We start from the raw sequence: 20,481 nt of genomic DNA, 5'->3' as shown, positions 1-20,481 counted from the left end.
CTCTCTCTTTCTCTCTCTTTCTCTCTCTTTCCCTTATCCCTTATTTTTTTATATCCCTTAAATTTTTCATGTGCCCTTTAATTAAGATCAAACATAACAGCGAGTTGGCATCTAACATGGGCAGAGGCATATCCATTGATGCACATAAATTCACATCAAATTATGTTTTCTGGTTTTCCTTTCTTTGTGTTTGTGCCACTTGTAATGAAATGTATTTGGATTATAATTGTTTGTGGTTGGAATTGTATGGATATTCTGTATTGTAAGATATTCTGAATTGTATTCTGTATTGCAAGGATTAAAAGACGGTTACCATGTATCATGGAGTACTACGGTAGTACTCCATATGCAGTGATGTCACAGGAAAAAATGGCCACACATTCAAATGTTCAAAATGAAATGATACGCTTAAAAACTAAAATAGAGTGAAGATGTGAGCATTAAAATGCCATACCGTTTATTCTCAAAAGTTTTAACAACTAAAAATAGGAAAAAGACGCCAGAATACATCACTAAACTACCAGGTCAAGAGATCCCACATCGCCGATTTGTTCATCCACAGATTTGTTGATAAATGTCATCATGCCAAGCACAATAACGGCTCAAGCAATTACAATGACTCCAATGGTAGGACACGGCGCTCTCTTTTGGGTATTGCATCCTTCGGTATCTTTTGACATTTTTCCATCTCACTCCAACAAGAAATAAAATACACAATTACATCAACTAACACTACAAATCTACAACTACCTCGAACATCTTCATACAATTTCCACTATTGCCACCTATGACAAAAATGTCAAAATATGTCGTAATGACAGTCCGTGAAAGGATTGTGGTGTTGTTTTGTGGTGTAATTCCTACCTTGTAATTCCTTCCTTGTCATTCTTTCCTCTCTTGCTTGGTTGTTTTTGGGGGATTCTATCCCTATGTGTTTTTTTTTTCGGACTTGCACAATTAGTCTTGGGACAAAATATTTTATCCTCGTTAAATAATAAAAACTGTTTTTGGTACAGAGGTTAGTTAATCTTCTACAAAATTTTATCTGTGCAGGCAGAGAAGAAACACAAGATATATCAGGAACTGGACAGGTTTATACACTACTACACACGCTTCAAGAATCATGAAAACAACTTTAAGGTTTGGAATCTTTACAATGATGAACTGCTTTTTCTTTTTTTTTAACCTAATCTTTTGTTGAGCCATTTGCTTTATTGTTCGGTGTTCAGTATTTGTTTTCACCACAGCTGGAACAACCTTTACTTCATAGTGCTAAAGCCAAGATGGAGATTCTACGCTGTGCCCTCAATACAGGTGGAAAATAAACTTGATATGGATACTCCCCTTCTCACCCATGCCCCCTGCTCCCCCTGGCATTTACTTTTGTCTCGATTTTAGTTCATGGCATTTGTGCACCCATTTCTCCTGGGTGTAGAATGGACTTTCCGTCGCATGCACTACTTTTACTGCTTTTAAAGATATTTAATAACTGAGATGGGGTAGATCTGATAATTATTTGATTTTTCACTTTACATCCTTGAATGAAAGTTTCCACGGCTAAGAACCAATCCTGGACAGGTCACCACTCCATAGTGGGGTGCAGGAATCCTCTTTGTGAATGGAACCAGAGCACAAAGGCTTTACCAAAGGAGGTTGCAGTCAATTTGTTAACTAGATAGGAAACAGAAGGGGAGGATTGGGGGGAAAAGGAAGGGAATGAGAGTTGGAGTAGTGGAAGGAGAAATGGGAAAGACTTTGTTGGAAAAGAGGGAATGGGAATATATAGAACATGAGACGGGGGTCTGTCTTTTTCCTGGAATCTGTTTTTCCATACAGAATATTTCCATTGGTTATACAGTATAGCCTTGACGTACAACCCCGTGGTTCTCATGACGCTATAAACAAAGAAGAAATAGGATGTAAGATGACTTTGTGTTATGGTTTATAAGTATGGCATAGTTCCCCATAAATCCTCCCTAAATACTTTTACAACTGCCCCACTTCCTTCCCCGCAAAACTTGTACATGTATTATGTAGAATTGTAGATGGTTCCTTTGTTTTTACGGATGCCAATAAAGTGCCTATGATTCTGATATGATTTGGAACCTGTGCTGGTGTTGTGCAGCCCAGAAAGTGGATACCACTTTTATCGAGGATGCCGTGATGGAACTGTTGCGTACTCGAAGAGTACTCCGCGGTTCCTACGGTTACGGGTTTTTCTTGGAGCCGAACAGCACCCAAAAGGAGATATTTGAGATGATGCAGGTAAAGATAAAGTGGGTAGTAAGTCACATCACACTTATCTTGCTATTGTTTATTTACCTGTCACAAGATGCCAAAGTTATTACATTACGATAATAAATATTTGATAATGCTTCACCGTTCTCGCACTCCACGGTCACGTTTTCTGATGGAAGGTTTGGTGTTTACAACTGCATGCTTGACAATCCCTTCTCACATCAAAGGAGTCCCCTAAAAGGAAAAAACATCGTTGGGTGACTTGTCTTCCTGCAGAGAAGCCGTGAGCTCGACTGAAATGCGATTTTATTAATTGGACAAATAAGAGTTAAAAGTGCTGCATCTTTACAGTTTAACATGCAGTCATACCTGTATAGAAAAGCAAACGGAAAAGGTGACCTTTCTATACAAGTTCTGCAACGGCCATTTTGATTTTCATTTAAAGCAAGTATATCTCATATTACACATGTACCACAAGCCTATATGGAGTTAACATGTTATTTTCACTCAAGGTTTTCATTGCTTTATTGTGCTAAACTTTGTTATTTTCTATAGTCATCAATATTGAGGTGGGAAGCAGTGGAGAAGTTTATAGCTTGTTTTGTGAGATTTCACTTGGCTTAGACAAATCTATTACCGACACCACAATGGCGACTTGTCTCACTCTCTGTCATGTTGGCCCTGAAAAGGGCCGTTGGGTTTGTCAATCAAGTGTCCGGTTGGGCTTTCTTGAAGAAGTTGAGCGTCATCGACTGCTTTCCCATTTTTGTGCTTTGCTGTGCACTCTGCCTGCAACGTATCCTCCATGTTCATGCAGCTCTGCAAAAGGGTGCTACACCCTCTTGCTAGTAGGAGACTCCTACATCTCCATCAGGCTTGCTGCATAGTCCTTGATGGGCTTTAGCCTACTTTCCTTCAGGCCAATGATCATCTTCTCCATCATCGGTGGTGTAATTGTAGAGCATCTGCTGAATCTGGGAGGTCGGTGGATCGAACCCCGGCCGAGTCATACCAAAGACTTTGAAAATGGCATATGCTGCTCCTTGCTTGAATCTCGGCATTTAAAAGGATAGAACACAGACAAACAACCATAGGTTGGTAATAATAGCACAGGCTGACTTTGATGGGCCTAATGGGCCCCACTTGCATCAAAGTTCCTTAAAAGGGAATTCCTAATATTATTATTATTATTATTATTATTATTATTAATTTTTTTTTTTTTATTATTAAAAGGGAATTATTAAAAGGGAATTTTTTTTTTTTTTTGTATACTGAATCGAGGCTCATGAAAGAGCTAACATTTATTTCACAAACAAATCAACCAGACAAACAAAATATATAAAAAGAGGGAGCGGAAGACAAGATGGGGAGAGAAGGGGAAGCACACAAACACAACATTTGAGAGCAGGGAGAAGTGTGGGAGGGAGAGGGCTTGGGGGGAGGAGGCGTGGGAAGGGGGGGTGGGGGGGGGGGGAGAGGTATAAAACACAAGGGGACCGAAATTAGCGGGGGTCGAAAAGATCAAGGTTTTGGATGGGGGAAGATAAGAGATGGTGGTGAACAGCTGTTTTAAAGACCTGGAGGGTGGAGTGGGATTGAAGAGAGTGAGGGAGTTTGTTCCAGAGGCGGGAGAAAAGAGGAATGAAGGAGTGAAGGTGAGCAGAAAGTCTTGATTTTGGCAGTTTAACGATAAGAGGGTTGCAGGCAGATCTTGTGCGACCTGTAGGAATATTTGGGGGACAGAGCCCAGAGAGAGCTGGGGGGGCAAGGCCGGACCGGACGGAGTCGGTAGAAGACGGAAAGACCACCAACCTGCCTGCGGTGAGTGAGTGAAAGGCACTTGGAGTTAGCTTCATCGCGGGAGATTCCAATGATTCTGAACGCTTTGGTTTCAACAGCGTAAGACGAGCTAGGTGTGAGGCAGGAGCACCAGACCAGAGGGGAGAGCAGTATTCCATAGAGCTGCGGATGAAAGCCTTGTAAGTGGTGAGGAGCTCAGGTGTACCAAGGAAGGACTTCGCACCATGGAGGATGCCCAGTCGGCGACTGGCTTTGGAGGCCAGATTTGAAATGTGGTTTTCCCAGGAAAGATCATGGCAGATAGTGAGACCCAAAAGATTGAGTGACAGAACTTCTTGGAGAGGATTATTCAGAAAGTGGATGGGAGGGTTGTCCAGTCGGTCTTTTCGGAGAGACATCGTAAGAGTGTGAGATTTGTCAGGATTGAAAGACATGTTCCATTTGTTTGCCTAGTCTGTGATTTTGTCCAGGTCTGCAGAGAGTGAGGAGGCTGCAGACTGCCGATCTGAGGGATGAGGAATGGAGCGGCAGATAGTGGAGTCATCAGCAAAGAGATAGAGAGGATTTTCCAGAGAGTCGGAGAGATCATTGATGAAGACCAGAAATAGCACAGGGCCCAGAACACTGCCTTGGGGAACTCCAGCCTGAACAGGAAGAGGAGATAAGAGAAACCCATTCAGGGCCACACGTTGACTACGACCAGAGAGGAAGCCAGACCAGAGCTCATTTTCTTCTTTCCAGCACTGGAGGTCCTCCAAAGTAGATATGCACCTCATGATCATGCTTCCTGATGCAGCAAGGCTTTATTCCCTTGCCGGTGATGGCGAGATCTTCTTCTAGGGGCATTGGCACATAACAACAGTCATTTGTTCTTTTGACCACTTGCCACCAGAATTATCCTCACCTTTGAAATGTAGCGTAGAATCAACCAAAGTTTTAAAGAAAAATTCCATCTCCTCCAAGTTGAAAAGGTCCTTCAGTGCATATCCCGCACAAAGTTCAGGTACAGTATCTTCAGAATGTATTCACACCCCTTGACTTTTTCACATTTTTTTTGTGTTACAGCCTGAATCTAAAATGGATTAAATTTAAAAATATTGGCACCGATCTACACAAAATACCCCATAATGATAATGTGAAAAAATGTTTTTAGAAAGTTTTACAAATTTATTGAAAATGAAATTCAGAAATATATAATTTAGCCCCAAGAGTCAATACTTGGAAGATGCCCCTTTAGCAGTGATTACAGCTTCGAGTCATCTTGGGTATGTCTGTATCAGCTTTGCACATCTGGATTTGGGGAGTTTCTCCCATTCTTCCTTGCAGATTTGCTCAAGTTCTGTCAAGTTGGATGGGGAGCTTCAGTGAACAGCAATTTTCAAGTCTTTCCATAGATCTCAATGGGGTTCAAGTCTGGGCTTTGGCAGGGCCACTCAAGGACTTTCACGTTCTTGTTCTGAAGCCATTCCTGTGTTGCTTTGGCTGTGTGCTTGGGGTCATTGTCCTGTTGGAATGTAAATCTTCGCCGCAGTGGAAGGCCTTTTGCAATCTGAAGCAGGTTCTCCTCAAGGATTTGACTGTATTTGGCTCCATTAATTGTTACCTCTATCCTTACAAGCCTTCCAGTCCCTGCCTCTGAAAAGCATCCCCACAGCATGATGCTGCCACCACCATGCTTCACAGGTAGGGATAGTGTTATATGGGTGATGAGCTGTGCTCTATTTCTGCCAGATGTAGTGCTTTGCATTCAGGCCAATGTGTTAAATTTTCGTCTCATCAGACCGCTGAATATTTTTCCAAGTGCTCTGAGTCCTTCCCATGCCTTTGTGCAAACTCCAAGCATGTTGTCATGTGCCTTTTTCTCAGGACTGGCTTCTGTCTAGCCACTCTCCCATACACCCTAGATTTGTGAAGTGCTGCAGATACTCCTGTCCTTCCGGCAGGTTCTCCCATCTCAGTCAAGGAACTCTGTGGTTATGTCAGAGTGGTCAATGGGTTCTTAGTCACCTCCTTGACCAAGGTCCTTCTTGCTCTGTTTGGTCGGATGGCCAGCTCTAGGAAGAGTCTGGGTAGTTCCATATTCTTTCAATTTCTTAATGATTGAGCCCACTGTATTCTTGGGAACTTTCAACACTCTAGAAATTGTTTTATACCCTTTCCCAGATCTATGCCTCCTCACAATTCTATCTCACAGTTCTACAGACAGTTCTTTGGACTTCATGGTTGAGTTTCTGCTCTGACATGCACTGTCAACTGTGGGACCTCGTGTAGAAAGGTGTTTCTTTATAAATCATGTCCAGTCAATTGAGTTGGCCACAGGTGGACTCCAATCAAGTTGCAGAGACATCTCAAGGTTGATCAAAGGAAATTGGATGCACCTGAGCTCAATTTGGCGTGTCATAGCAAAGTTGTTGAATACCTACTGACTTAAGTAATTTCAGCTTTTCATTTTTAATTAATTTGTTTATTAATTTTCTAATAAAAAAAAAATCACTTTGACATTATGGGGTATTATGTGGATATCAGTGACAAAAAAATCAGTTTAATCCATCCTAAATTCAGGCTGTAACACAAAAAATGTGAAATAGTTAAGGCGTGTCAATACTTTCTGAAGGCACTGTAGTTTGGCCTTCCACCATTGTTCTATCAACACCCTTACTTTCACCACATGTCTTTCGGAAGCCAATGGTGTGCCTTTGCCAAAAGGCCTCAAGCTACCGTGCTGAAGAAGAAACCCACTGACAGGAAACATTTTACTAGTCGAATGCTTGAACCACTTGTAGAGCAGGGCATTGATGTTCTCATTGCCAGTCTTTAGGATTTTGCACTTTTATTCGTGGGGGAGCATTGCCCTCAAATTCCTAAACCCTGTCTTTTTCTTCTTGAGAATGTTCTTAATCTGTCATTCCACAGAGATGACCTTTTAGATTGAATCTCGCAGCAGCTCACTTTCTGTTGATGATGCATCTGGATAACCTCTTCTTTCTTTTTTCTCTCTCTCTCTCTCTCTTTTTTTTTTTTTTTTTGTATACAAGATCGAGGCTCGTGAAAGAGCTAACATTAATCACACAAAAGGACAAACCGACACACAAAACACAAAAAACAAGGGGAGCGGCAGACAAGATGGGGAGAGAGGGGGAAGGACACAAACACAACATTTGAGAACAGGGACATCGGGAGGACTTGGGGGGAGGTGGGAGAGGAATAAAACATATGAACACTGCAAGGACTTTGGGGTGAATTACCGGGGGTAGAAAAGATCAAGGTTTTCGATGGGGGAAGATAAGAGATGGTGGTGAACAGCTGTTTTAAAGACCTGGAGGGAGGAGTGGGATTGAAGGGAGTGGGGGAGTTTGTTCCAGAGGCGGGAGAAAAGGGGAATGAAAGAGTGAAGGTGAGCAGAGAGCCTAGACTTTGGCAGTTTAACCATAAGAGGGTTGCAGGCAGATCTTGTGCGACCTGAAGGAATATTGGGGGGACAGAGCACAGAGAGAGCTGGGGGAGCAAGGCCGGAGAGGAGTCGGTAGAAGACAGAAAGACTACCAACCTGCCTGCGGTGAGTGAGTGAAAGGCCCTCGGAGTTGACTATATCGCAGGAGATTCCAATGATTCTGAAAGCTTTGGCCTCAACAGCGTGAAGCCGAGCAAGGTGTGAGGCAGGAGCACCAGCCCAGAGGGGGGAACAGTATTCCATTGAGCTGCAGATGAAAGCCTTGTATGTGGTGAGGAGCTCAGGTGTGCCAAGGAAGGACTTCGCACGACGGAGGATGCCCAGTCGGCGACTGGCTTTGGAGGCCAGCTTGGAAATGTGGTTTTCCCAAGAAAGATCATGGCAGATAGTGAGACCCAAAAGCTTGAGCGACAGAACTTCTTGGAGAGGATTGTTGAGAAAGTAGATGGGAGGGTTGTCCAGTCGGTCCTTTCGGAGAGACATTGTAAGAGTGTGAGATTTGTCAGGATTGAAAGACATGTTCCACTTGTTTGACCAGTCTGTGATTTTGTCCAGGTCTGCAGAGAGTGAGGAGGCTGCAGACTGCCGATCTGAGGGATGAGGAATGGAGCGGCAGATAGTGGAGTCATCAGCAAAGAGATAGAGAGGATTTTCCAGAGAGTCGGAGAGGTCATTGATGAAGACCAGAAATAGCACAGGGCCCAGAACACTACCTTGGGGAACTCCAGCCAGAACAGGAAGGGAAGATGAGAGAAATCCATTCAGGGCCACACGTTGCCTACGACCAGAGAGGAAATCCGCAAGCCATGAGTGGAGATTTCCCTGAATACCATAGGAGGTGAGTTTGGTGAGCAGAGCTGGGTGCCAGACCGTATCGAAGGCACGTGATATGTCAAGTGAGACAGCTCTGATTTCCTGTTTGGCATTGAGGACCTCCATCCATTGTTGAGACAGCAGAAGCAACATGTCCAGAGTAGAATGACCTGGTCTGAATCCAAATTGATGATCAGAGATCAAGCCATTGGAGAAGAGGAAGGATTTGATATCTGAAGCAATGATGGATTCCATGACTTTGCTGATAATTGGGAGCAGGCTGATTGGTCTGTAGTTGCAAGGATCTGTTTTTGCACCTTTTTTGTGTAAAGCGGTAATGTTTGCTGATTTCCAAGATGCTGGCAGATGACCTTGAGCAAAAGAGAGGGTGAAAAGAACAGAGAGAGGGTGAGATAGAGCGGCAGAGCAGGATTTTAGGACCCGAGGGCTGATGCCATCTGGTCCAGTTGCAGAATCAGAGTCGAGGTTTGATAAAAACTTCTCCACCTTGTCAGGAGAGAAGGACACAGAGTCCAGGAGCAGTTGGGTTCGACTGGGAAAGGTGGGAACAGAGAGAGATGGGTTTGGGACACATGATTTTGAGGCAAACACAGAGTTGAGGCATTCGGCTTTGTCACGTGCGGTGTCAACTGTGTAGCCATTTGAGGTAAGGGAGGGGATGGAGGGGGAACAAACACCAGAAACGGATTTGACCAGACGCCACCAGGATTTGGAGGAAGGAGACAGGTTTGAGAGTTCAATCTTGAGTGTGGAGAGATAGTGCTTCCTGGCACTCCTGAGGGTAGAAACACACTTGTTTCGAGCTTGGTGGAAGGAACTGAGATTGCCTTCAGTTGGATTTGCTTTCCAAGACGCAAAGGCAAGTTGTTTCAGGGCAACTGCCTCACCACAAGATTCAGTGTACCATGGACGGGAGGAAGGGTAAGACAACTGAAGACAAGATGGGATAAATCTGTGCATGAGAGAGAGCAGTTTGCTTTGGGAGAATTCCCAGGAAGAATTGATGTCAGAGGCATTAGAGATGGGAGACCAGTCCAGTTGATTGATGGCTGCTTGCAGACCGTGCCAGTCGGCCTGAGTGAAATGCCAGACTCGTCGGCGCTGAGGAGGCTCTCTGAGAATGACCAGTGAGATGTCCACTTTAACAAGCACATGATCAGAAGAACCGATTGGAGCAGAAGAAGAGCAGCAGACATTTGCAGGGAAGTTAGTCATAACCAAGTCCAGAAGAGAAGATACTCCATTGACTGAGATCCGGGTCGGGAAATTGACAGATTGTGTCAGTCCTCATGAGTCGCAGAAGTCCTTTGCTGAGGTGCCATGGCTGGTGAGAAATGTGTAGTGAAATCTTGGCGGGAACTTCGCTACACGCACGGCCGGAGAGTGCTACCGCCGAGGAAGCGGACCTGCTCGCGGAACTCCAGGATGCTCCGGAGGAGGACCCAGTCCTGATGGCTGCTGCAACGGCCAGACCCAAGGCCTTACGCGGGGCCACCTGCTATTTCTGTGGGGGGCAACGTCATCCCCGGGCCGTGTGTCCGGCTCGGGACGCCATATGCCATTTGTGCTCGCAAAAGGGGCATTACGCGAAAGTGTGCCGGAAAACCGCACGCGGCTCGCGGCCGCGCGCGACCTTGAATGGGCTCATTGCGGAGCCTACGAGCCGAGCCCGGAAGCCGGCGCCTTACCCGGCTTTGAAGGGCAGGGCCCCTCTCTGCGGGCCCCTGGGCGCTCAGTCGACCTTGGCGGGCGTCACCGGACAGCCACCACAGTCTCATCCTCAATCGGGCACGGCGTATGCATCCTTGACCAGACTCCGGGCCACGCGAGGGGCTTTGGAGCCTCGCCAAGCCCCAGCGGTACGTTCTCGTAATGTCGCTCATGAGCGAACGGCGTCCACTGGCGGCGACATGGGTTCGGTACCAACGACGGTGGCCCTCACCCGTAAAAAGGCGATTTCGAATACTACGGAGGCCTTTTTCTGCCAAAAGTGTCAAAAGGCGCTTTCAAATACTACGGAGGCTTTTTCCCATCAAAATTGTCAGATTTTGAATCGCAAAACACCGGAATGCATGGGAAAGCTCTCCGATGGCTTTAACGGATTCCCCATGGACAACGAATACTCCGGCAACGACCGCACAACTGCTGCTGGCATAGGATCCGCCCGCGAGGCTCGTCCGACCCACTCGGGGGGGTTCAGTCCCACTCCCAGCGGGCTCGTCCGGCCTGGCTCAAGCCCTTATTCCCCTCATGGTCGAAGGCCATTGTGTTCGGGCCTTGGTGGATACAGGGTCTACGGATAGTTTTATCGACCAGCGACGAGTGCACAGGCATGGTTGGCAGGTCTTGAGGTCTACGAGATGGATCTTCATGGCTTCCCAGGGACTTCGACTCAGCACGAAGGGGGAATGCCGATTGAAACTCGTGTTAAAGGGACGGGTTTTTCCAGATGTACACCTTATGGTTTTACCTGCTTTATGTGCTGATATTCTGTTAGGACACGATTTTCTTAAGCGGCATGGACGTCTGGAAATGGAGTTTGGTGGGCCTGACACGCTTGTTGTGGGGGCGGACGCGCTTGCTGTGTGTGCCCTAGCGAAAATGGACATCCAGCCGCTTTCGCTGTTCCCCAATCTAACCTCCGACTGTACCCCTGTCGCGGTAAAATCACGGCGCTACTCTCGCGCAGACATGCAATTCATTGCGGACGAAACGGCTCAGCTCTTGAAAGACGGTATCATAGAACCTAGCCGGTCGCCGTGGCGAGCCCAGGTCTTGGTGGTGCGAAGCGAGGCCCACCGCAGACGCATGGTAATCGACTATTCCCAAACGATTAACCGCTTTACACAGCTGGATGCCTACCCCATTCCGGGGTTGGACGCGCTGGTGCGACAGGTGGCCCAGTATTCGGTCTACAGCACTCTCGATCTCCGTAGTGCGTACCATCAGATCCCTATCTCTAGGGTGGATCGTATCTATACCGCTTTTGAGTCGGGGCAGCGGCTGTACCAGTTTACTCGATTGCCTTTTGGGGTAACGAACGGGGTCGCCTGTTTCCAGAGGGCCATGGATGACCTCATTGCGAGGGAGCACTTAACCGATGTTTTCGTCTACCTAGACAATCTTACGGTTTGTGGGTATGACCAAGGGCACCATGATGCTAATCTGAAGCGCTTCCTCGAGGTCGCGCAGAGGTATCACTTAACCATGAATGAGGATAAGTGCAAATACTCACTACGCAAGATAGATCTTCTGGGGTACACCGTGACCCATGGCTCTGTCGCTCCGGATAAGGAGCGTCTGCGACCTTTGCTCGACATAGCCCCTCCCTGCGATCGGGCGTCCCTGAAGCGCGACCTCGGGCTATTCGCCCATTACTCCAAATGGGTACAAAATTTCTCCGCGAAACTTCGCCCCCTCGTGGCCTGCGACACCTTCCCACTGTGTCCGGCCGAGTTGGCGGCCTTTGGAGGCCTTAAGGCCGACATCGCCCGTGCCGCCGTGGCGACGATCGACGAGAGCGGATCTTTCGTCCTCGAAAGTGATGCCTCGGATCAGGCCATCGCGGCGACCCTCTCCCAAGGAGGGCGTCCGGTGGCTTTCTTTTCACGGACTCTTACCACCGCTGAGCGGAGACACTCGTCTGTCGAAAAGGAAGCGTATGCGATCGTCGAGTCTATTCGGCGATGGCGCCCGTACTTACTCGGGCGGTGCTTCCAAATCATCACGGACCAGCAAAGTGTTGCGTTCATGTACGACACCTTACACGCCCAGCGCATTAAGAATGAGAAAATCACTCGCTGGCGTATCGAACTCGCCAACTTCTGTTACACCATCAAATACCGCCCGGGGAAGGATAACCGGGCCGCCGATGCCTTATCAAGACCGGCTACATGCGCGGGTATCACCTCGTTGGAGGGCCTACGTGTGCTGCATGCCACTGCGGGCCATCCGGGCGTAACGCGTTTCGCTCATTTTGTGCGGCGTGGCAATCTCCCATACTCGATTGACGATATCCGCCGTATCTGTCGCGACTGCGCTATATGCGCGGAAATCAAACCGCGTTTCTATAACCCACCCATGGGGACTCTGGTTAGGGCTACGAGGCCGTGGGAACGCTTGGCGATGGATTTCAAGGGCCCATTGCCGGTGTCGAATAGCTCTCGCTATCTGCTCACTTTCGTCGATGAGTACTCGCGATTCCCCTTCGCTTATACGTGCGTGGACATGACTGCTGCCACGGTGATGCGATGCTTACAGAACTTGTTCTCAATGTTCGGGTACCCGGCCTATGTGCATACCGACCGGGGTGCGGTCTTCTTGTCTCAGGAGGTGCGCGGCTATCTGCTCCAAAATAACATCGCTTCTAGTTACACCACGCCGTACAGACCCCAGGCAAATGGGCAGATCGAACGCTTCAACGGGATTATCTGGAGGGCCGTCATGCTCAACCTCCGGACCCTCGGCCGGGGCCTCGATAAATGGGCTTGGTCGCTACCTGCGGCGTTGAACTCGATCAGGGCTCTCCTGTGTACGGCAACCAACCAAACTCCCCACGAGCGACTTTTCCACCACCCCAGGAGCACGGGGTGTATACGGTCTTTACCCAGTTGGCTCGCTGGGCCCGGGCCGGCCTACCTTAAACTGGCGGTTCGCGCGAGCAAGTACGACCCCCTAGTGGACAAAGTGCAGATTCTCCAGGCTAATCCTGAGCATGCTCGTGTGATGACGGCTGATGGACGTGAGACTACTGTCTCCGTACATCATCTTGCCCCATGCGGGATCGCCGACCCGAGTAGGGAATCGGACGAACCGGTCGAACCCATCTATGAGACTATGGACTCACCCGACGCTCCCATCGCCGAAAGTCTACCGACCCTCCCCTCGCCACGTCTACCCGGGCCCGACGGCTTGGCGGTACCCCCTTCGTCACCTGACCCTGGTGGCGCCGGGGACACTGGGATACGTGATGCCATACCCGGGGAATTTCGGACGCGTGCTGGCAGAGAAATTCGCCGCCCGGACCTGTACTGTTGGGTCGACTGATACCCTGTTCCGCACCCTGTTCGTGCTGACGCTCGCTCGCTTCTAGCCGCTCTGCAGTATAATTCTAACGGGGGGGGGAGAATGTAGTGAAATCGTATTCGTACTGAACCCGGGGTGATGCTCGCTGCTCGCTGACACCGCTAGGGGCGCGGCTATAAGACCCGCTGCGGACGGTGCTCCGAGACTTCTCCTGTGACATGTTACATCTAGCAGACTCGCTAACGGTACGCCTGCATAGAATATTAAGCTTGCTTGCATTGAATGTTATGGATGGACCCATGTGATGCCAAATCTTATTCCTATTGCATTTCCTGTATTACAGAATGATGTCATGGTCTTAATGGAATTAAACCACCAGTTGGACTAAGTTGTGTGGACCTGATTGGTTTTCCACAACAAGATGAACCCACACCCAGCCAGCTGGCATGATGACAGTTGAAGTCGCCACATATGAGGAAGAGAGAGTTTGGATTAGAAGTTGGTCCATGTTGTCCGACAGAGAAATGTAAATGGAGTCATCACTGTTTGGAGGACGGTACAGAACACATATGAACAAAAGGTGGGAGCGGAGAGGAAGCCGTAGCCAGAGGTACTCCTGTGGGTGGGGTGGAGAGAGGGCAGTGCAGGGAGAGTGAGGAAGAGAGTTTTTGATAAAGATAGCCACCCCACCACCAGGACGAGGATCAGGTCTATCGTACCGGAGGAGGGAGTAACCAGGAAGAGATATTAAGGAATCAGAGACGTCTTGAAGGAGGAAAGTTTCTGTTAAGCAGATCAAGTCTGGATTTTCAGAAGCAACCTGAATGGAGAGATCAATCAGGTTTGAGCGAAGGCCCCGGATGTTTGAGGTCCATACCGTTAGTGAGGAGAGAGGGGGAGCATCGGGTGCAGGACAGGGGAGGGGAGGGGTAGGGTCAGATGAAGGGTGAGAGGGGGATGTAGGAAGAGCAGTTGATAGTGTGTCAGAGATTACAGAAGAGTTACAAGAAAGGGAAGGATGAGGACGACGAAAGGTTTGATGGTGATGGAATGAGGCACAGTGAGAGTTTGTTTGAGGGGGGGGGCAGAGGAAAGTAGAAGGTTGGGGGAGGTGGAGGTATGACATAGGAGGGAGAGGAAGTGGGGAGGAGGCAGCTTTGAGAAGGAGGTGGGAGGAGGGAGAATTTTGGAGGGATGGTTGGGGGGGGGGAGATTTGAAGGGGAGGGGCAAGGGGGGAGTTTAGAAAGTGGATGATTAATGAAAGATGAACATATAAAACAAATTGGGTTTGTTGTGATTTTCAAGTTAGCGATTCGTTTAAGAACGATGGAGGAGGGATGGAATGAATGAGAATTTAGAGCATGGAGTGATTTGGAATCATAAGAGATTGAATATTTTTTTGAAATGGAATGAGTTGAAGAGGAAATTGAAAGGAGCCTTTTAAATAAGAAGAAAAACAGCGTGTTGTAATAAACCACTGAATAAAACACTGAAGGGGATAGTTGAAACATATTTAAACAGAACTGTGAAGAACAATCTTATATTCACAAAAATACCAATGGGGAGAGGAAGCCTAGAGCGACGACCACGAGCCACTTGAACAGGGCAAAAGGTGGAAGGCAAGGGGAAAATGGGGGCGGGGCGAGACAGCGCACGTGGGCAGAGGCAAAAGCACACGAGGAGAAAAGGAAATAAAAGTTTTTTTTTTGTTTGTTTTTTTGTTTGTTTTGGGGGGAGGGTGTGGGGGTTACAGCGTTAGACAAATAGTAGATGTTTGGTGAAGCTTGTTGGCGAAGGGGAAATCAAAAAAGCTAGCAAAACAGTGAAGGAAGGAACAACCTTCGACGGGGGAAGCCTGAGGCTGCAAGGCCTTGCTCGCGACGTGGCAAACAAACGATTAATTTATGAAAGATAAACACCGAGAAACTTCCAAGGGGTACACTATAAGTTCACACACCGAACGATAAATACAGTTTCGACAAAATACAATTGTGAACAGACTTAACTTTGAAAAACGTGGAGACCGTGTGGACCGTCAAAAACCCCTGCCACCGTCTCCAAGATCTCGCGAGATCTCCCTCTTCTTCTCTCTTCTTCTCTCTTCTTCTCTCTTTTTCTCTCTTTTTCGCTCTTTTTCTCTCTTTTTCGCTCTTTTTCTCTCTTTTTCGCTCTTTTTCACTCTTTTTCGCTCTCTTTCTCTCTTTTTCGCTCTTTTTCGCTCTTTCTCGCTCTTTTTCTCTCTTTTTCGCTCTTCTTCTCTCTTTTTCTCTTTTTCGCTCTTTTTCGCTCTTTTTCACTCCTTCTCTCTCTTTTTCACTCTTTTTCTCATTTTCGCTCTTTTTCTCATTTTCGCTCTTTTTCTCTCTTTTTCTCTTTCTCTCTTTTTCTCTCTTTTTCTCTCTTTTTCTCTCTTTTTCTCTCTTTTTCTCTCTTTTTCTCTCTTTTTCTCTCTTTTTCTCTCTTGTTCTCTCTTTTTCTCTCTTGTTCTCTCTTTCTCTCTTTTTCGCTCTTTTTCTCTCTTTTTCGCTCTTTTCTCTCTTTTTCGCTCTTTTTCTCTTTTTATCTCTTTTTCGCTCTTTTTCTCTCTTTTTCTCTCCTTTTCTCTTTTTCTCTCTTTTTCGCTCTTTATCTCTCCTTTTCTCTCTTTTTCGCTCTTTGTCTTTTTTCTCTCTTTTTTTCTCTTTTTCGCTCCTTTTCACTCTTTTTCGCTCTTCTTCGCTCTTCGCTCTTTTTCGCTCCTTTTCTCTCTTTTTCGCTCCTTTTCGCTCTTTTTCTCTCTTTTTCTCTCTTCGCTCTTTTTCTCTCCTTTTCTCTCTTTTTCACTCTTTTTCTCTCTTTTTCTCTTTTTCGCTCTTTTTCGCTCTTCTTCGCTCTTCGCTCTTTTTCGCTCCTTTTCTCTCTTTTTCGCTCCTTTTCGCTCTTTTTCTCTCTTTTTCTCTCTTCGCTCTTTTTCTCTCCTTTTCTCTCTTTTTCACTCTTTTTCTCTCTTTTTCTCTTTTTTGCTCTTTTTCTCTCTTTTTCACTCTTTTTCGCTCTTTTTCGCTCTTTCTCTCTCTTTTTCGCTCTTTCTCTCTCTTTTTCGCTCTTTCTCTCTCTTTTTCTCTCTTTTTCGCGTTTTCTCTCTTTTTCGCTCTTTTCGCTCTTTCTCTCTCTTTTTCGCTCTTGTTCACTCCTTTTCGCTCTTTTTCTCTCTTTTTTGCTCTTTTTCTCTCTTTTTCGCTCTTTTTCTCTTTTTCTCTCTTTTTCGCTCTTTTTCTCTTTTTCTCTCTTTTTCGCTCTTTTTCTCTCTTTTTCGCTCTTTCTCTCTCTTTTTCGCTCGTTTCGCTCTTTTTCTCTCGTTTTCGCTCGTTTTCGCTCGTTTTCTCTTTTTCGCTCTTTTGCTCTTTTTCGCTCGTTTTCACATGTTTTCGCTCTTTTTCGCTCTTTTTCTCTCTTTTTCGCTCGTTTTCGCATGTTTTCGCTCGTTTTCGCTCTTTTTTGCTCGTTTTCGCTATTTTTCGCTCGTTTTCGCATGTTTTCGCTCGTTTTCACTCTTTTTTGCTCGTTTTCACTATTTTTCGCTCTTTTGCGCTCGTTTTCGCTCTTTTTTGCTCGTTTTCGCTCTTTTCTCATTTTCTCTCCTTTTCTCTCTTTTTCTCTCTTTTCCTCTCTTTTTCGCTCTTTTTCTCTCTTTTTCTCTCTTTTTCGCTCTTTTTCGCTCTTTTTCGCTTTTTCTCTCTTTTTCGCTCTTTTTTGCTATTTTTCGCATGTTTTCGCTCTTTCCCGCTAGTTTTCGCTTGTTTTCGCTTGTTTTTGCTCTTTTTCACTCTTTTTCTTGCTCTTTTTCGCTCTTTTTCTCTCTTTTCGCTCTTTTTCGCTCTTTTCTCTCCTTTTCTCTATTTTCTCTCTTTTTCTCTCTTTTTCTCTCTTTTCCTCTCTTTTCCTCTCTTTTCCTCTTTTCCTCTTTTCCTCTTTTCCTCTTTTCCTCTTTTTTCCTCTCTCTCTTCTCTTTCTCTTTCTCTTTTATGCCTCTGCCAACAAAGTCGTCAGAGACATTATGTTTTTGGGTTGTCTGTCCGTCCGTCCGTGAGAGGTTTGCGTTACTGCGATATAATTTACTGCGATAAATTCTGTTTCTGAGCTAACTTGTGAACCAATGATGGAATTTTGATCAAACTTGGTATAAGTATCCATTATGATGCAAAGATGAACCGATTAGATTTTAACATCAATAGGTCAAAGGTCAGAGGCTGTAATAGTTTTTTGTTACCACAATAACTTAAGAAAGGCTGAAGGGAACTAAGTCAAACTTTTTTTTTCTTTTTCCTTTTTTTTTCTTTTTTTGTATACAAGATCGAGGCTCGTGAAAGAGCTAACATTAATCACACAAAAAGTCAAACCGACACACAAAACACAAAAAATAAGGGGAGCGGCAGACAAGATGGGGAGAGAGGGGGAAGGACACAAACACAACATTTGAGAGCAGGGACATCGGGAGAAATGTGGGAGGGGGAGGGCTTTGGGGGAGGTGGGAGAGGTATGAAACATATGAACACTGCAAGGACTTCCAGGAAAGAAGTTGGAATTTCAAAAAAAAAAAGGTGTATCTGGGGTGAATTAGCGGGGGTAGAAAAGATCAAGGTTTTGGATGGGGGAAGATAAGAGATGGTGGTGAACAGCTGTTTTAAAGACCTGGAGGGAGGAGTGGGATTGAAGGGAGTGGGGGAGTTTGTTCCAGAGGCGGGAGAAAAGGGGAATGAAAGAGTGAAGGTGAGCAGAGAGCCTAGATTTTGGCAGTTTAACCATAAGAGGGTTACAGGCAGATCTTGTGCAACCTGTAGGAATATTGGGGGGACAGAGCACAGAGAGAGCTGGGGGAGCAAGGCCGGAGAGGAGTCGGAAGAAGACAGAAAGACCACCAACCTGCCTGTGGTGAGTGAGTGAAAGGCCCTCGGAGTTAACTTCATCGCACGATATTCCATCATATATAACTTGATACAATCATATATAATGATGTGAAGATAAACGGATTGGATTATGGGGTTAAGTGGTCAAACGCCAGAGGTCTGTTTGGTAAAAAAATATTCTGCTACTGCGCTAACTTGTGAACCATGAGTTACCACAATAACTTAAGAAAGGCTGAAGGGAACTAAGTCAAACTTGATACAATCATGTATAATGATGTGAAGATAAACGGATTGGATTATGGGGTTAAGTGGTCAAACGCCAGAGGTCTGTTTGGTAAAAAAATATTCTGTTACTGCGCTAAATTGTGAATCAAAAAGATCTCGCGAGATCACAGCGAGGTCACGTCTTTTCGAAGCTGTTCCATGCGCTCACGCTTTCGAAGTTAAGTGATCTTTCTCAATTGTGTTTTTGTCGAGACTGTATCTATCTTTCGGTGTATGTACCTATAGCGTATCTTTTGGAAAATTTTCGGTGCTAATTTTTCGTACATGTATACACAATCGTCGGTTAATGCGCATCGAGTATTCTGCGGCCTAGTACTCGTAGGCTTAGGCTACCGTACCGTCTCCGACCTTGTGGTTTTGTTTTTCTCTCAGCGATTCGTCGAATGCGCTGCAATTATTTTCGTTCTCTGTTTCATCCCAGTCGTTCACCCCATACCTCCTTGTTTAATATCTCTACTCAAAAAAAAAAAAACCCAAAAATATTTCCTTCCCAGGTCTTATTCGTTTATTTGTTGTTCTTATTTGTTCGTTCGTTCTTCGTTCGCGATCACGCGATCACGTGGTTAGAAATGTATAATCTCTCCTCTGAACAACTATTTTCTCTCATATATTATAACACCCTTTTCTTCTTTTCCTACAAAAGGATGCTTTCGTCTTGCTCACCAAATCTATTCATTCCAAAAAATATATATAATACCATCTCTTACAGTTCCTCCTTTCTACATTCCCTAAACTATCCAGAACTCCACCCCTCCTTCAGTGGCCTCAAACGTATTTTTGACTCGAAGGTCTCAAACTCATTTTGCAAAAAATCTTCGTTTCCCATGAATAGTACACTTTTCAAAATCCAATCTCACCCCTCCCCTTCAAATCCTCCCCATCACCCATCCCTTTCAAATCTCCCCCCTTGCCCCTTCCCTCCCCTCCCTCCTAAACTCCCCCCACATCCCTCCCCTCCGAGACTCTCCCTCGCTCCTCCCCTCCTAGACTCCCCTCTCACCCCTCCTCCTCAAAGCATCCTCCCTGCTTCTTCCCCCTTCCAACTTTCACCTTCATCTCCCCCAACCTTCTGCCTCGCTCTTCCCCCTCCTCAAATAACACCTCACTGTGCCTCACCCAATCTCCATCAAACCTTTTGTCCGCCCCATTCTTCCCTTTCTCCAAGCTATTCTGAAATCTCTGAAATCTCTGACACACCTTCAACAGCTCTCCCTACCTCTTCCTCCTCTTCCACATCTTACCCTACCCCTCCCCCCCCCCCCCCCCCCGTTCTGGACCCGATGCTCCCCCTTCCTCTTCATTAACGGTATGGACCTCAAACATCCGGGGCCTTCGCTCAAACTTGACTGATCTCTCCAAACAGGTTGCTTCTGACAAACCAGATGTGATCTGCTTAACAGAAACTTTCCTCCTTCATGATGTCTCTGATGCCTTGGTATCTCTCCCAGGTTACTCCCTCCTCCGGTATGATGGACCTGAGCCTCGTCCTGGAGGTGGGGTTGCTATCTTTATAAAAAACTCTCTTCCTCACTCACCCTCCACTGCCCTCTCTCCACCTCACCCCCAGGAATACCTTTGGCTACGGCTTCCCCTTCGCTCCCACCTTTTGTTCATATGTGTGTTGTACCGTCCACCAAACAGCGATGACTCCATCTACATCTCGCTGTCTGATAATATATGGACCAACTTCTATCTACCCATCCCAACTCTCTCTTCCTCATATGTGGTGATTTCAATTGTCACCATGCCAGTTGGCTGGGTGTGGGTACCCCTCTCACCAGCCATGGCTCTTCAGCAAAGGACTTCTGCGACTCACTGGGACTGACACAATCTGTCAATTTCCCGACCCGGATCTCAGTCAACGGAGCATCTTCTCTTCTGGATTTGGTTATGACAAACTTCCCTGAAAATGTCTGCTGCTCTTCTTCTGCTCCAATCGGCTCATCTGATCATGTGCTTGT

General features: G+C 46.3%; 1 protein-coding gene across 2 annotated transcripts in view; it reads left to right on the top strand.

Moving 5' to 3' along the window:
* ANKIB1 (ankyrin repeat and IBR domain containing 1) overlaps positions 1–20,481 on the top strand; it is a 308,012-nt gene that overhangs the window by 241,325 nt on the left and 46,206 nt on the right. For both annotated transcript variants that reach the window (XM_078780540.1, XM_078780539.1), the window contains exons 13-15: positions 1,054–1,140; positions 1,248–1,314; positions 2,126–2,265. In XM_078780540.1, coding sequence (XP_078636666.1) covers positions 1,054–1,140; positions 1,248–1,314; positions 2,126–2,265 — 294 coding nt within the window. The remainder of the gene's footprint in view (positions 1–1,053; positions 1,141–1,247; positions 1,315–2,125; positions 2,266–20,481) is intronic.

This window comes from Myxine glutinosa, chromosome 6 (assembly GCF_964187855.1).
Source record: "Myxine glutinosa chromosome 6, kmMyxGlut1.1, whole genome shotgun sequence".
In the NCBI taxonomy this organism is placed as follows: Eukaryota; Metazoa; Chordata; class Myxini; order Myxiniformes; family Myxinidae; genus Myxine; species Myxine glutinosa.
This window is presented reverse-complemented; position numbering and strand designations above follow the sequence as displayed.